A 17,727-nucleotide genomic window follows, 5' to 3' on the forward strand; every position below is an offset into this window, starting at 1 on the left:
CGAAATGAAGATCACCGACGTCATGATTTTACGAGTTCGTTGTTGTCTTGTGGTTCTTTCAGTTGTTTTGAACGCGGCATTGAAAGTGCCAAACTACTGACACTACTTGCCGCGTTCAAAACAACTGGGAACTCGGAAATCTCTGACTTAAGTGCGTTCAAAACAACTGGGAACTTGGAATAAAACGACCTCCAACTGGGAAAAATCGACTTGAACGGTCATGCAACCCCAGGCCTCTTTAAAGAGCTCCGACCTCGTATATTTTTCCGAGTTCCCAGTTGTTTTGATCGCGGGAACTGTAATCGGTGTCTGACGTATGATGAACGCCGATGTGCACGCCCCCCATTCCAATGCTTCCTGACAAAGATGGCGGCGACCTTGTGTGGCAGGCTTTTATCAAAACAGGGTAACGTATCTCGTTTTTATAAACACTTTATCAATATAACTACATGTCAAGTCATGTTGTTGGAGCACACAGTGTACAGCTAACTTCGAATATGACTAAAATGAGGCAAACTCAGTCACTTCATAGCGCGCTAGGCTTCATTAGTTAGCTACATTGTAGAAAGTAGTACATTGCTACATTAAAACAAGCTAGTTACGTTGTAGAAACTACATGGCTAGAAATTGCATGCTACATTGTAGCAAGCAGAACATTGCAACAACAACAGCCATTCAAAATACACCTGGACTCAAATCTTGAAACTTCATGCTTTTGCTTTTGGGTGGAAGGTTATTACGGAAAGCTTGATGTGCAAAATGATCTGTACACTAGAAATGCAAATCAGTTGAATAGCCCTACTGCAATGCATCCTTTCTTTGATGTCAAATCTGAGCTAAGACCGTCATTGTGCAAAGATACAGTCACATTGACAGAAAGATGGGTTGTAAAAGACGGGTTGTATTGAGTCACTTACACATTATACTGTAGTATTGGTATGTATGCACATGCACACACAAGTTAACACTTTTATTCCATGCAATGCAGTTATCAGGTTTTATTGCCTGCATAGAAAAATATCTTCATTTCAGTCTATTTAACATCCTATTAGTTTGGAATAATCCTTCTTTATAAACCCATTGTTAATGTAACGTGTGTCTACAGGATGGCTGCCCTTGACGCAGAGTGTCCGGCATGGCTCTAAGGCAGTCACACGTCACAGGAAGCCCATGCATATCCTCAAACAGAAGCTGATGGCTGTCACTGAATACATTCCACCCAAACCTGCAGCTCCCCCTGGCGCTCTAACCCCCCGAGTCAAACCAGTTCAGGAGGTCAGTGAAGTCCAGTGCATGTGTTTATAACTCAAAAACAAGCACAAGCAACCCGTCAATGTTCATTGACGGGTTGCTTGTGGAGCGGCAGGTAGCTTAGTGGTTAAGAGCGTTGTGCCAGTAACCGAAAGGTCGCTGGTTCTATTCCCCGAGCCGACTAGGTGACAAATCTGCCGATATGCCCTTGAGCAAGGCACGTAACCCTAATTGCTCCTGTCACTTAACCCTAATTGCTCCTGTAAGTCGCTCTGGATAAGAGCGTCTGCTAAATGACCTATTTATTTATTTATTTATTTATTTTCATGTGCATACTGGAGCTGTCTTTTCAGAACCACACAAACACACACGGTTAGGAATAGTAGTGATGTGAGCTGGCCAGCTATCGAGATGTGGGCTAACTTATGAATCCTGCTTTATTCACAGGAAAGTGGCCTGGTGTTGCTCTTGAAGAAGGAATTGCAGACCATGTTCCAGGACTGTAAGATGATCGCTGTGATCCAAAACAACGCCACCAATTCAGAGGATATGCTGCTTCTCAAGCACAGGCTCCACAAGCATGGCATCAAAATCAAGTTTATCCCCAACCAGGTAATATTGTAACTATGATGCATATTGTATCGCCTATTGTATCTTGAAATATGTTAATATGATGTTTTTGATATTGTTTAACCACAGGTGATGAGGTCCTACCTGGCAGACAGCCCGTACGTTAACATGGGGCCTCTATTCATCGGCCAGACAGTTCTATTTGTTAGTAAAGAGCCAAAGGTGAAAGAAATGCTTTTGAGTTTGAGGACCAGCCCCCAGATGGTATTATTGGGTAAGTAAAGCCTAAGACTTTTTCAATGTAATCAGTATAGCAAAACGTTATTCCTTGACTTCAGTGAAGCAACTATCATACAAGCAATTGTGTAATCTCTTACTTTTCCTCCCACTGTTTCAGGGGCCTGTATAGAGAAGATATTGCTGAGTCGGCAAGGGGTGTTGAACTATGCCAAGCTGCCGTCAGTGACCGTGGTCCAGGGAGAGCTGGTGAGTGGCCTGACCATGCTGACCTCGCAGACAGCCTCCATGCTGCAGCGCCACCCCGCCCACCTCTCATTGCTACTCCAGCAGTACCTCAAACAGCAGGCCCCCGCAGGCAGTACCAACGGTACCCCAGGGGAGAGCCCCCCCAAGGCAGAGGAGACTTCTTAGGTCTAGGAGATTCATCCCCGTGGGGGAGGGGAAGGATGTTGGCAGCACTATGGCTACTGGGTGTTCATGTCTGCAGATTTGAGGTCTGCCTCTGTGACCTGGAGGTCATACGATGTACAGTACAACATGAACTGCTACAACACCTCTTGAGAGCAACTCTTGGAGAAAACATGTTTTTGTTCATTATTGTGATTACTGCTCATGTTCTGTTCTAAGGCCTCTTTGACCGTATAAAAAATAAATGATATCAATGTTTAAAATATTGTATTAGCCAATGGCAAATGTTTTATTGTTGATTTGAAATGATTGGTCCAAAAAACTCCACCAGTAAATGCACCAACCTTCTTGGTTAAAGTAAGAGATTGAGGTAATCCTCTGCATTGATCCTTTTTGAATATATGAACATGGTGGTAAACATTTGTAAAAGTCAGTACCAATAGTCATGCATGCTCCAATAGTAACGAGAATCAGTCGAGCCAAAAATAAACACAAGTGGTCTCGGATATCCTGATAAATGCTAATCTGGGGATTACCACATGTTAATCTTGGTCAATTAGTCTATTACAACTGCTGTTCTGGGTTTGTGGGAGAGAAACTACATTATTCATCTCAATTCAATATCAGTATGTCACAGGGCAAGCCCTACAATAATAATATTATTACTACTAACCCACAGGGTTGTGTATGAATGAAATGTTTGTGCCATTTTTTTGTTTTATTAAATTTAGATAATAGATTTTTCTCATGATGTCAAAACATTGGATCATGTGTATTCTATTTGGCAGAAGAATATTGATGAGACTTTATTTCAATGTCTTGTAAACATGCAGTTATCCAATGGCGATATAGAGACAGACAGGCCTAGGTGCACCATCAGTTGTCGGTCCTACATGTCTAACAAGAAATATCCAATGAGCACATGTAATTCCTTAGGCTAATGCGGATAATTCCCTGGCCACATTGCGCAGTGGCACAGCTCTCCATGGATTTGGGTGATGCATTTTACTCATTGCGCGAGCACAGGGAAACCGACATTGGCAGTCTCTACAACACTTTTTGACGGCGTGTCTTGTTTTTCCCGCACGTGTGTTGAGAAAGACATGGTTCAGCAATATGGTAAAGCTGTGTGATTTGACAAACAAATGGGAAATCACGGAGTTTGTTGGACATTTGAAGAAAAAATAATTACCGCGATGAGAGTGGTCACACATGAACTTCAGGTAAGTACGCAGAGTGAATATTTGCGTTTGATGAATGTGTAGTTGAAGAGATTACTTTTCAGGAACGTGGAATTTCCAAGGATATGGATGCAATTTCAACATGTCTACTTCAGCCAACTAAACAAACAAACACATAACCAAAACAAACTACAATATTTATTGGGTTTACATGTTTCAAAATGTTACAATTGGACAAATAATGCAATGATATCAGATCATTATAGATTAGGCTATTATAGAATAAATGTGTTTGTTTTAACACTTTCTTAAGCACATCATTAATTGGACTAGGCCCTAAGGCTATGAATGATTTTTAAAAATGAAATAGATACTAGTTGAAGTTAATTCTCACATTAGCAGCATGTGGCATGCTCAAAATTGCTTTGTTCAGTTCAGAACATGAGTCAATTTGTGTGGGACAGTCATTCATAATGGGCTTTAGATAAGAGCCTCCTTGCCCCAATTTAACCATTGCAATGGGGCCCAAGGTTATGCCTTTTTGCATTGTGCTTTCTTGAGAATAACACGCAGTTTGTAATATGTAACCACATAGCAAGTTTACTCACTTGTTGTTTTATGACTAACAACCTGTCTGTGGTTTACTCAAGCACACAGTATGCGTCAGTCACCTCATATTCTTGTTGTGCTGGAAAACCATATTGTATGGAGAGCCCTGTAATATGCACGGCGACCTCTCATATTTCCTCAGTACTATTATACTTATCAGCTGGAGGAATGGAGGCAGGGTTGCCAAACCTCCTACTTTTAGGAACAACCTCTGTGCACTGTCCGCAGAATCTCACCAGGAAATCTTCAGATAATTTGGAGCAATGTTGAGTAGAGAGATGACACCATTTCCCATTTGATGCAATGACTGCAGTCTGGCCTGTCATTGGCAGACATAAGGGGTGCAACCCCCCCATATTCTTAAATTGCATTTTTGTCCCCCCACAGTTTTATCATTGGAATGTGATACAAAACGAGGCAACGGTGTGCTTTAGGAACATGGGGACGCCTCAGAGCGGTCGGGTAGGCTGTTTGGAGTGTTTATCCATCTGGATAAAAAAAAAAAAAACACTTCTAAAACCAAAGTTGCGCCCCTGTTGGAACCTATAATGTATTAAAGTCATACACATTATCTATTGTGTTTTCGATGGTTGTAGATGTAACTTTTGCATAGACCTAGCACTCCCATACATAGGCCATTTTGTTGTCACCGCCAGAGCTTCAGTGTTCTCTGCCTTGTGATCTCATTACTGAACATTCAGTAAGGAGAGGTCTTGCTAAAAAGGTTAAGCCAATTAGAAGAGAGGTTAGTAATCCTCCCCTCAGATTCCCAGCCTGTTGGGAGGAATTGAGAACAACCCTATCACCCTACAGGTAATGGCATGTTCTTCCTTTACTGTAAATTGAAATGGTAATGGAGGTAAATTACACTGGATGGGGAATCTGACATTGATATTAAATGGCTCAGTATCACAAATACCTGTTGGGGAAGGGTGAGAGGGATCTTGGCTTCTTTCACAAGCCCCTGTGCAAACCATTGCGAAGAGCTAGATGTGCTTTTAGTCTTTTAGAAATAACACCTGCCCAGAAGTTATGAATACAGGCCTCATATCTTCATGCAATGACCTCAGACAAGAGATTTGTGAACCAAAGGTTGTCCAGAGTCTCTTCAGACCCTTATTCACATAATTGCAGCTAACAATTGACCAGTTAATAATTTAGAATATGCAATTTATTCAAAGGAAGCTACAAACCTTGCAGAGCCTCATTGAACCGCAGTTTATACATGTTGACAGGAGGAAACATGTTTGCAAGGAGTAGCCATCTATATTTGTATTATTTCATGTGTTTACTTTCTTTCTCAGACCCATACTCTTCTGAGATGACAGGGAGTTTGTAGCGGACAGTCTCATTGAAAAATCTACCAATAACACAAGGGAGGGAAGCCTGACATTTATCATTTCAAAATGGAGTCATTTCAAAATCCTTATGGGTCCACACTCAACCGCAGCCAATCGCTGATGAGTGGCCTGGAGAAGACCCCTCCCACGTGGAACAAACCCACCCACTCTCGGAGCAGTAGCACCGCCTCCTCCCGTCACTCTCGGGTGAGTACGGTATGTCTCTTCCACCAAGAGAGAGTCACAATTTTACATTTTAGTCATTTAGCAGACGCTCTTATCCAGAGCGTCTTACAGTTAGTGAGTGTATACATTTTTCATACTGGCCTCCCGTGGGAATCGAACCCACAACCCTGGCATCGCAAACACCATGCTCTACCAACTGAGGTACACTGGACCTCTGACAAAGAATCAACATCAACATATTCAGTTAACAATAAACACATCCACATTCTGTTCTGTACAGCATGCAGGTGAGATTGTTTAAATATCAAATATCCGAACAAAACATCAAACTGCATGTTAACATCCCACAAATAACAGTGATGTCTCTAGATGGATGTTGATGTGTTTGTGATGGTGTTGTCTCACCCTCAGAACATTAAAGACTGGGAGGTGATGGACGACCTTCAGGTGGAAATGACGTCAGGTGACAACTCCCAGGACCTGACCATCCCAGGCATCTGTGAAGGATACCTCCTCAAGAGGAGAAAATGGCCCCTGAAAGGCTGGCACAAGGTCAGCAAACTGCCTATTCATCCAATCCACCACTGTGTTGTTTACTATTTTGGAAATTAGTGTGTTTTTTTAGTTCACTATCTTGGTCTTAATTCATGTGTTTTTGATCCTACTTTCAGAGGTACTTTGTGTTGGAAACGGGGATCTTACGATATTCCAAAACCCAACAAGATGTAAGTGTACATTCCCTATATTATGTATTTTAGTTAAATTATGAAAAACTCACCATTTAATAATTTAATGGAAAGCACTTCTTTTTTTTATTTTAAAGATCACAAGGGGAAAGCTTCATGGTTCATTAGATGTCAGCCTTGCAGTCATGTCAATCAACAAGAAATCCAATCGTATCGATTTGGATGCAGGAGACATTCTATATCATATGAAGGTATGCCCAGCTCCTTTCACTTACTTTAGCTTGTTGACCAACTTCACTACATAAATTATAAATAAATACATTAGTAAACAAAGTTGAGTGTTGTCCAAGGCTGAATTGGAGAACAGTTGAGTTGGAATATCTTTTTGGGATTAGTTTTAGAGTCCTGTAGTAATACAAATGAACTTGGCGCCACTCTTCCTGTTCTTTCCTCTCCTAGGCCAATAGTCATGACTTGTTCTACATCTGGGTGACAAAGCTGAGTGCCCATCGCATGTTCAAGAAGAACGAGGCTGCTCAAGTGCACAATGGCTTCTTCCAGGCCATGTCCCAGGGCACCAGTGTGCCTGGACTAGCACAGAGGAACGGCATGCAGGACATGGTGAGTCCTCTCTCTGTTCGTGGTTTGTAGTGACTCGTCATTGTCTCTGTCTTTCTCACGCTCTCGTCTGTATACCAGTCTTCCTACCAACACTACCATAGCACTACAGACTCTTATGTGGGTGAGAGCGCTGCACCAACACCGTCCGAGTTTCCCTCGGTCAACCCGGGGGTGAATGGGAAGGTGTCAGCCTGGTTACAACAGACTCATGACCCAGAGAGCTGTGCCCAAGGTACTGCACTCGTATCTCGTATACAAAGTAAACCCAATATGTTTTAGGGCTTTTAAAAAATGTTGTGCACTCTCGTAAATAGTGTCTGTAGCTTCTAATTGTCATGAATGGTGCTTCATGGATGACCATGGTTGAGATCTACGAATGTTTCGGTCTAGGTCAGTAGAACTGTTCTGGGACCTGCCATAACAGTCTGTGTTTTTCTTGCAGAGCTGAACCGTTGTCAGTTGGAACTGTCTGAGCTGAACCGGCTGGTCCAGAGGCTGCAGTCGCTGGAGGGGGGGCAGCAGGCCTTCACCGACGGCGAACTGCAGCGCATCATCAGCATGCAGGTGAGATGGAGCAAATACGTCCCAGCTCCAAACAAACCCTTCCTAGGATAGGTTTAGCAATGTGGTAATGGTTCCACCCCAGCCGTCTCATAGGCTAGGATCAAATATCAACACTTATCCAGTGGTTTCAGGTCTACACATTTTCCTAGGGGCAAGGGGTGACTTTTCCTAGGGGCAAGTGAACTAGGCATATCAGTGAGTTACAGGACAAGGATGTGAGACATGCTTGAATTAATTAGATAAATGGCTCCTGTCTGTTCAGTAATTTTAAGATAATTCTGTTTTTTTAATTCCACCAAGAATCTCTCACTTGACAAACCCAAGAAGTCCAGGTCTGGCAAGATATGGGGTCACTCGCGTACAATGTCAAGGGTAGAGGCCCTTGGAATGGTACGACAGGTTTGTAACTATACATATTTTTTTTTAGCTGTGGTTCTTAGATCAAATGTGTAGGTGATTTAGAAATAATTTAGACTGACATTTTAGTTTTGACTCATGGATATTTGTTCCAGTGCTTTTCCCCATTGATTTGGTACTAATGTTCACATATTTTTTATACTAAAATTCCAAAAGTTGATTGTGTACCACTAACCAACCTGTAAAGAGTATAATGTGTTGGTTTTGAGTATTAGCTAACCCAATCACCTGATAACTTTTTAAGCTTCTTTTTAATCCAAAACCTTTTTGTGGGATTACTAAATCGGTGAGTCAACACCAGGAAACAAGGCAGACTGCCAAAGCAAGGAACAACTAGCTAGTCCTAATTGATCTCTTCCATGTTGTCCAGACAGTCACACAGACAAAGGGGTAAACCATTTTTTGCAATGGAAAGTAAGGTCAAATCAAATTTAGCTTCAGAGACTGAGCAAACCAACCTTTTATGAGTACAGACTGTGATCAGATTTAATGGAAGTTGTAGCTGTGATATATATATATACGTTTGAGAAATAAGACTTTGGTTAATTCCTTGTAGGACATACATGCTCCTACAGTAGAATTTAACACTATCTTTTAATCTTCCATAGTATCTATATTGCATGGCTTGTACACAGTTCTTGTTCATTTTCCTTCTACATGCAAACATATTTGACATCTCACTAATGTGGGGAATCAGTGACTGACAAATAAATCTCGGACAAATGGAAAATGGTTGTTCTATTTGTTCTACTTGTTCATTCTCCATCGTTCCTCCATTTTGTAGCTGTCCTCTAGTCACCTGAACAGCTCGTCCCACCTGGGTGCGTCTGTCCCCTCCCTTCCAGACTATGTCCCCTCCATCCCTGACTACGTCTACTCCCAGCTGTCCCCTCCCACCAACACCTCCCCTGAAGGCAAGAAGATCCAGCAGGACATCTGTAGCGTGTCCCAAAGAGGTCAGAGCCAAACACACATGTGGACTCACACATGCTTTGCCTCCAGATGTTGTGTGCGTTCATTACTACTAATGCTAAATGTGAATTTCTTTATTTTCCTGTCCCCGTCAGTACACACGTCCCTCAAGTCTGTGCATGATGCCTTGGCCCAGGAGCGTCAGAGACTACAGGACACCTACCACCAATCAACCACACTGGCTGAGGTGAGGGTATATGCCTCCATGGAGACATGTGCAGTAGGCCTATATTTGTGTGTGAGTGCCTATGAGTGCTCTTCCTCACCGATTCTGTCTGTTTTGCTGTCTTTCTCATGGCGTTTATTGTTCGCCACTCTTCCTCTCTCTTTAGACTGTATCTGGGAACGAGTCCCGTCGCACGCCATCGGTGACAGACTCTGCAGCAGAGTATTTTGATGCGAGGGATGGTGTCCTGAATGGGAGCTTCTCTGAGTCTGAGTCTGGTCTGAGTGAAGGGACAACCAGCAACTCTGAACCTGAGGAAGGCCATGGTGAACACACACACACACTCTGTAACCAGTTAGCAATTAGCAGTTGTTTTTTCAATTTATTGAAACCTATATCTCTCCCCCACAGCTTCAGCCACTCGTGAGTACCGTGCCAGCATCTCTAAGGTGCCCAACAGCGTTGTGCCCATTAACACGGGCCGCCGTACCACCCTGGCTGCCCACTGCCCAGACAACTCCCAGGTGGGTCTGATGCAGATCCTCTATAACAACATAGGCAAGGACTTGTCTCGTGTCTCCATGCCTGCTGCTCTCAACGAGCCCATTAACCTGATGCAAAGACTGTGCGAGGAGCTGGAGTACTCTGAGCTGCTGGATACTGCCAACAACACACAGGACCCCTACCAGAGGATGGTGAGGATTTTTAAATGTATTTTCAAATGTTGTAAAGCAAAGGATGTAAGGCTTTAAAATACACCTTAAAGACACTGAATGGAAAAGTGCTCAAGTTAGCAGCATCTGGTCACATCACTAAACTATGATAAAGAGTTTCCATTGTGTCAAAGGTATATGCTAGAATACACAGAGCCTCAGGGTAACGACAGCTATGCTAGTGATTCACAGTATGTTAGGTTAGAAGACTGAAGGTGTTTCTCTGGTCTTGTGCAGGTCTACATAGGTGCCTTTGCCATCTCTGGATATGCTACAGCTCACTACCGCAACCGCTACAAGCCCTTCAACCCACTCCTGGGGGAGTCCTATGAATGTCTGAGAGAGGACAAGGGCTTCCGCTACATCAGTGAGCAGGTAGGAGGACTGAATCTTCTCTAACATTCCTCAGCAGACCAGGTCAGACTAGTTCTGTTGTATTCAGACTAAACCATTCTTGTCTTTCATCAGGTCTGCCACCATCCCCCCATCTCTGCATGTCATGCAGACTCAGATTCCTTCTCCTTCTGGCAGGGTGAGCTTTACTGAGTATAACTGAGCAAAACCTTGATTCTAGTCGGCTAGTGATAAGCAAGTGTCTTGACATTTGTTTTGAATTATTTCTAAACATTTTGAAACTATCTGAAACTTTGATCATTCATATTTTTCTCATGAAGCACAACATATTTGTGTCACCTAAACAGACCAGCGGTGGAAGAATAAGTTTTGGGGAAAGTCACTGGAGATCATGCCAACAGGGATGGTGAACGTCACTCTCCCAAGGTGAGAGTCTGCTGCTGGTGGCCATTTCTCCCTCAAGCTGTTAGAAATGAACATTTTTAAATGCTCTACCTTCAATCCCTCTTTTAGGTTTGGGGACCACTATGAGTGGAACAAAGTGGTGACCTGCATCCATAATGTCCTGAGCCAGCAACGTTACCTGGAGCACTATGGGGAGGTCATCATCCGTAACCTCAACAGCAACGCGTGCACCTGTAAGATCACCTTCGTTAAGTCCCGCTATTGGGGGTCGGACACCAACAAGAATGAAGTCCAGGGCACCGTGCTGGACCAGACTGGGAGTGTTATCCACCGGTTTGGGGGGCTGTGGCATGAGGGCATCTTCTGTGACACCTTGCCCACTCCGCAGTGTATCTGGAAGCCAAGTGAGTATCACACCCACCCAAGGAAAACAGTCTGTGAAAAGTTCAAAACGGAGAATTCTTGTATCAAAAGCCTCCTAACCCTAAAGCAGGGGTGTCAAACGTACGGCCCGCGGGCCGGATCAGGCCCGCAAACGGGTTTAATCCGGCCCGCGAGATGATAAAAAAAATATATATATATATATATATATATATTTTTGTAAAGTAGAAAAATGCGCTGCAATTTTTCTATAAAATAAACTGCTGTTCCAATTGCGTCCACTGGATGGCGCAATAGCAATTGTGTTAAGCAAGCAAACTGTTTATACCGGGGCAGAGCAAGTAGGTCAAGCACGTGCAGCCAATGAGCTACTTTGTTTTGCCCGCGATATTTATTACGGCTTCTACTTTTAACATTATGTGCTTTGGCACCCTCATTGCCCCAATATGTCTCTGTCAAAAAAGAGAAAAGTGGACGCAGAGTGCAGAGTGTTCCAAGAAAAATGGTCATCCTATTTATTCACGGAATTGAATGGGAAAGCTGTATGTTTGGTGTGTTCAGAGCATGTTGCAGTGCTGAAAGAATATAACCTTCGTCGCCACTATGTGAGTCTTCATGCCGACAAATATAACAACTTTCAAGGACAGCGGAGATGAGAGAAGGTGAATGAACTGTTGGCGGGTCTGAAGAAACAGCAGTCTGTGTTTACTCACAGCCGAGACATCAGTGACGCTGCAGTGAAAGCTAGCTACCTCATTGCTAATGAAATCGCAGTGGCTTCAAAACCATTTAGTGAGGGTGAATTTGTAAAAACATGCATGAAGAAGGCAGCGGAGATTGTGTGCCCTGAAAAGCGGCAGGCTTTTGCAAATATCAGCCTGACAAGAAACACAGTTGCAGACAGGATTTCCAATCTTTCAGTGGATTTGGACAGCCAGTTGAAGCAAAAAGTAAAGTCATTTATTGCGTTTTCGGTTGCAATTGATGAAAGCACGGACATTACAGATGTTGCACAACTGGCCATTTTCATCCGCGGAGTTGATGACACATTGACCGTCACCGAGGAGTTCGTGGAGTTGGTGCCGATGACAGATACAACGACAGCAGCTGATATTTTTACCGCACTCGTCGGCGCGCTGGACAGGGTCGGAGTGGACTGGTCCCGCGCTGTCAGCCTGGCTACAGATGGTGCGCCCTCAATGATCGGGAAAAAAGCAGGCGTTGTGACAAATTTCAGAGAGAAAGTGCAATCTGCAAATGGAGGACGTGATTTTTTGACTTTTCACTGTATTTTGCACCAGGAGGCTTTGTGTTGCAAGTCATTAAAGATGGATAACGTCATGAAGGTGGTCATCCAAACTGTTAATTTCATCCGATCCAGAAGCCTGAATCACCGCCAGTTTGACAGCCTTCTCAGAGAGAAAGACCACATCTATGGCCTGCCATACCACACTGAGGTAAGATGGTTAAGCCGAGGTGCTGTGTTGAGGCGTTTCTTTGATTTACGAGAAGAAATTGAACAGTTCATGGAAGAAAAGGGCAAACCAGTGTTAGAATTTCATTCCGCAGAATGCATGCAGGACCTTGCATTTATCGTGGATGTTACAGAGCACCTGAATAACTTGAACAAACAGCTGCAAGGGCGCAACAAAGTTGTCACGCAGTATTATGACAGCATACGTTCTTTCAAGTTGAAGCTGTCATTGTGGGAGACGCAACTTGCCGGTGGTGATGCAGCTCACTTCCCCTGTCTGAAAAATGTGTGCGCGACCCAACATGTGGCAGACATGAAGCGGTTCAAAGATAAAATAACGGGACTGTTACGGGAGTTTGAGCAACGCTTTCAGATTTATGTTTGTTTTTATGTTGATGTGCTATTGTTTTTAATTGATTTTATTTGTATATTTAACCTATTCTTGACTCTGTGGTTCTTGCACTTGTTTGGGGAACAGGATTTCATTATTTTTATCTACATTTCTGCCTGAGAAATGACACCCTGATATAGTTCTGTGATATACTTCTGTGAATCACTGAGGCATTGTGTGTTTGTGTGTTCTTTGTCCTCAGAACTTTCAAATAACTTTAGGTGTTTTATGATTAATAGTGATGTTGTGCTTTTGGACACTATCCTCAGGCTCCAGCTTTATGTTTATATGTTTTTATGTTGATGTGCTATTGTTTTTAATTGTTTTTATTTTATTTGTATATTTAACCTATTCTTGACTCTGTGGTTCTTGCACTTGTTTGGGGAACAGGATTTCATTATTTTTATCTACATTTCTGCCTGAGAAATGACACCCTGATATAGTTCTGTGATCTGTGAAACAGTTCTGTTAATCACTGAGGCATTGTGTGTTTGTGTGTTCTTTGTCCTCAGAACTTTCAAATAACTTGAGGTGTTTTATGATTAATAGTGATGTTGTGTTTTTGGACACTGTCCTCAGACTCCAGCTTTATGTTTATATGTTTTTATGTTGATGTGCTATTGTTTTTAATTGATTTTATTTTATTTGTATATTTAACCTATTCTTGACTCTGTGGTTCTTGCACTTGTTTGGGGAACAGGATTTCATTATTTTTATCTACATTTCTGCCTGAGAAATGACACCCTGATATAGTTCTGTGATCTGTGAAACAGTTATGTTAATCACTGAGGCATTGTGTGTTTGTTCTTTTTCTTTAGAATTTTCAAATAAACTTGACGTGTTTTATGATTAATAGTGATGTTGTGCTTGTACTATTTTGGACACACTGTCCTCAGGCTCCAGCTTTATGTTGTATGTTGATCGTATTAAAACAAAGAAAACAATCTGAAGTTGTTGTTTTTAAGTTATATATATACCATGATTTTTCCGGTCCGGCCCACTTGGGAATAGATTTTCCTCCATGTGGCCCCTGAGCTAAAATGAGTTTGACACCCCTGCCCTAAAGGTTTTGTACTGGTTAGCGATATGCTAACTAAAGACATTGTGGTTTGAGGCTGTAGTTACATTGGCTGTAGCTGACCTCAGTGGTCTATTTCATTGTACAGATCCCCAGCCCAAGGACTACTACCTGTACTATGGCTTCTCCAGCTTCACACTAGAGCTGAACGAGCTCACACCAGGCCTGAAGCCTCTTCTGCCCCCCACAGACTCACGCCTTCGTCCTGACCAGAGGTGAGTGGTGCCTCCATGGCCATGGATCGGGCTTGATTAGGAAATGGAAAACCACCATTTTACAAATCTTAAAAAAAAAAAATTAATAGGGCCATTACTTTTAGGTGACATGACCAGTAAAAACTTGGGGGCCTGTCTCATAGATATGTGATGGGTTCAATGAATTGGTGTGTTTTTAATGAGGTTTTTATTTTATTTAGGATGCTGGAGGATGGGAGGGTGGATGACTGTGACAAGTTTAAAGAAGAAGTGGAGGACATGCAGAGGGAGCGGAGGAAACAACTGGCTAAGAAAGGACAGGAGCACATGCCACGCTTTTTTAAGTAAGTCCTTTTAGTTTTCAGTGATACTTTTGTGTCATCTTATATCATCTAGGATAATACCCCAAAATACAATGTTTGTTTGTAGTCCGAAATGTACCCAAACTTCAATTGTGATATACAGTAAGATCATATAGGACTCCACTGGTTTAATACTAGGTATGCTTTCTGTAATTTCATCATTTTCCATCATTAGGAAAGCCATGGATTCCTCTGGGAGGGATGTGTGGCTGACCAATGGAACCTATTGGAAAGTCAGAGAGAACCCGGGCTTTGCTAACACAAACAACCTGGAACTATGGTGAATAACCAGATAGACTGGGGCCATTTAGTGGACTGAGAAAATCGAATGACAAAAATGGCCCAAGTACACTACTGTTCAAAAGTTTGGGGTCACTTAGAAATTCTTGTTTTAGAACAAAAAGATTGCTTTTCTTTCGAAAACAAGGACATTTCTAAGTGACCCCAAACTTTTGAACGGTAGTGTATATTGAAACCCAGAGGATACATGGTGGGAATTGGTGAAGGCAATGATGAACTGTCCTGAGACCCCAACTTCCATCATTGCCATCTGATTTGCACTCCCTCCCAGGCTGCTTCATGGGAAACATCTGGGAAAGTCTGGAAACTACTTGGATCCACTGAACAGTCAAGTTGAAAATAGTTCCCAGAATTCCCAGAATGTGTAGCGTCACCTGTTCTGCCACCTGGGAGAGACTTTTCTCTCATTTTTACCGGTACTCGTATTTAGTCCATTGCAATGTATTTATTGTCATTCCCCATTGTTTATAGCTTAGTGGTAGAGCGTTGTGCCAGTAACCGAAAGGTCGCTGGTTCTAATCCCCGAGCCGACTAGGTGAAACATCTGTTGATGTGCCCTTGAGCAAGGCACTTAACCCTAATTGCTCCTGTAAGTCGCTCTGGATAAGAGCGTCTGATAAATGACTAAAATGTAAATGTAAATGTTGTGTACATTTGTTATCCTGTCAAGATGTATTTGCTGTCTAGAGGGCTGGAAGTGTTAGGTTAATTTGATCAGGTCAAGACATTTACTGTGGACTAATCTTCAGATATGGTAAATGTAGAAAATGTGTATTTAATACTCTCTAGGCTGACACCTAACTCAATCTTTTTGCATCATCACTCAATTTTCACACAAATCCCCCTAAGACATCTATGCATGATTTGTGGATCCTAAGTTAGGATTCAGCCCTTTATGAATTATTGTTGAATCATATTTATTTCAGTGGCATTAGTGTGTTCAAACACTCCTTTCTCCTACCCGAGTACATTTTAGTAAGTCAAACAATTTGACATGGGAATGTAACCTATAACAGTCTCTCATCTAGCATGCACACAAGTTACTTTGTTGTGTTTTTTATTTGTGATTTGAGTTAACAATAACTATTACTTGTGATTATTAAGATATTGCTCATGAAAGGGGTTACCAAGGCAACTGATTGCATAATGAGTCTGCTTTAATAAAGTATATTTTATAATGATTGAGTATAATCAAACTAGACTTAATATCAACATGTCTAATATACAGTACAATGGCTATGTCGATATTATTCTGTTTATAACCTTGAGGTTGTTTTTGTTGTTTTTTTTACATTAAGTTGAATCTCAAACCAAAAAGTTGTGATAATTAAATGTTAATTAATGAATAAAAACAGTACAATACACACGTAAGCCACCTTTTTAATAAATAAACATTTTTTTCCTTCAATATTTTCTGCTATTTCAGTCTTTATTACATTAGAATAAATATTACAAATTCATTTAGTACAATGTTTTGCATTTCTCTACTGTATTCCTATATATCCTTTGCAGCCTCCTCGGCCCGATTGAGTTAATCAGATTGATACACCTTTATAAAAATTTAAGGACATGCCATTTCACAGACTGAAGGCAAAGTGCCCTACTCCAGAGACTAACAGTCCATATTAAACACAAATTAACATGCTTCACTATCCAACTGTTGGATGGAGACTTTAACCTTTCAAGACTACCCCATCCTTAATCTCTTTGAGTTTTTTAAGTCATAAAGACTGGATTACATTTCCCATTCACAGCTTCATTCTAATAAAATAATCATGGGTTATGGATTGTTTATGGAAGATTTCTATTGGCAGTTTTTGTTTTGTTTATTGTAAGGAGTGAGATATACACTAGGGGGCAGTCCTGAGAACTCTACACCACATATACAGACAGAATTATCTATTTCTCTCAACTCACTAGCATTCATGTTAATGCAGGTTCAGTGCCAGACAGTGTCACATACAAAATCATGTAACGCCAGATACAGAGTAAAATTTCAGCACATTTTCGAAGCATTTGATCAAATCAAAGTTTTTCAATTACTCTTGCAATATTGAACACCTTATAAATAAAAAGTCAAATCACATCTCAATTAATTGCACTTAAATAACAAAAAATTGTCCACCTCTTAACAAACAACTGTAATAATTAATTCCCCTTTTCATTCATTTAAAATGCTTAAGGGTAAAAAGTAACTTTTTGGGAAGAGACTCATGTTAGCAATATCATATTTGTATACAGTGTCCAGCATAAGATCAACTCTACCTAAGAAAACATCTAAAGCTTGACTTTTTAAATTCCAGTTGATTCCCTTTCCTCTTCTATAGCACATGAAGTCAGTCCAATGACCTTTACTGTGCTGTGGCATTATTGCATTATGAAGGTGTCACAGCAAAGTCAACATTATGCTAAGCTCTGTTTAGGGAAGTTGTCTTTCTGTTTACGAGCATATTTAATTTACAGATTTCTGCAATACCACAGATCTGATTGTCTTTTCTATCCTATTGCTCCAGTTTTATGTCAGAGAATCACTGATTTCTTCCACCTTCCAATAGGAAAACCAGCTTCTCTGTTTGTTTGTACTAAGGCAGTTTAGCCTGACACAAAATCGCAGAATTTCCCTTTGAAAGTTGGCATCTGTACAATTCATGAATTAATAATATAAAAACACCTTGAGGAGGTTAACAAAATTAACATCCAGTATATGAAAGTAGGATTATTATTATTTTTATATACAATTATATCTTACATTAAGTATATTCAATCATTGCCAGCAGGACTGACTGTAGACACACTGACCTGTTGTCTTTTTTTAAAACTCAAAAGTGGATGTGTTTTGGTCACCTTCCAGTGTGAGTGAGTGA

The 17,727-nt window shown here is 41.4% G+C and overlaps 2 protein-coding genes across 2 annotated transcripts; both read left to right on the forward strand.

Annotated features, from left to right (window-relative positions):
- Window positions 1-244: 244 nt before the first annotated feature.
- mrpl10 (mitochondrial ribosomal protein L10) lies at window positions 245-2,732 on the forward strand. Its single transcript, XM_084160321.1, has 5 exons — window positions 245-406; window positions 1,106-1,275; window positions 1,699-1,863; window positions 1,951-2,095; window positions 2,219-2,732. The coding sequence occupies exons 1-5, from the start codon at window positions 367-369 to the stop codon at window positions 2,470-2,472; spliced, it is 774 nt and encodes a 257-aa protein (XP_084016447.1). The 5' UTR covers window positions 245-366; the 3' UTR covers window positions 2,473-2,732.
- A 2,933-nt stretch (window positions 2,733-5,665) lies between these two features.
- LOC311115104 (oxysterol-binding protein-related protein 7-like) lies at window positions 5,666-14,847 on the forward strand (the record flags this gene model as incomplete). The annotated part of the gene is made up of 19 exons (XM_084157269.1): window positions 5,666-5,806; window positions 6,197-6,337; window positions 6,457-6,510; window positions 6,609-6,722; window positions 6,931-7,092; window positions 7,171-7,324; window positions 7,535-7,656; window positions 7,957-8,046; window positions 8,858-9,029; window positions 9,141-9,232; window positions 9,378-9,537; window positions 9,623-9,906; window positions 10,162-10,299; window positions 10,393-10,456; window positions 10,626-10,704; window positions 10,792-11,087; window positions 14,096-14,222; window positions 14,423-14,545; window positions 14,739-14,847. The coding sequence occupies 19 exons, from the start codon at window positions 5,666-5,668 to the stop codon at window positions 14,845-14,847; spliced, it is 2,622 nt and encodes an 873-aa protein (XP_084013395.1).
- Window positions 14,848-17,727: the final 2,880 nt, after the last annotated feature.

Source organism: Coregonus lavaretus, assembly GCF_964263955.1.
Source record: "Coregonus lavaretus genome assembly, chromosome: 1".
Taxonomy (NCBI): domain Eukaryota; kingdom Metazoa; phylum Chordata; class Actinopteri; order Salmoniformes; family Salmonidae; genus Coregonus; species Coregonus lavaretus.

Bases quoted from the DNA above. Each gene is read 5' to 3' on its own strand.
- mrpl10 (XM_084160321.1), top strand. From the start codon at position 367: ATGGCGGCGACCTTGTGTGGCAGGCTTTTATCAAAACAGG. The intron at 1,276-1,698 runs GTCAGTGAAGTC...CTTTATTCACAG, and splicing joins GAGTCAAACCAGTTCAGGAG to GAAAGTGGCCTGGTGTTGCT. The intron at 2,096-2,218 runs GTAAGTAAAGCC...CCACTGTTTCAG, and splicing joins CCCCCAGATGGTATTATTGG to GGGCCTGTATAGAGAAGATA.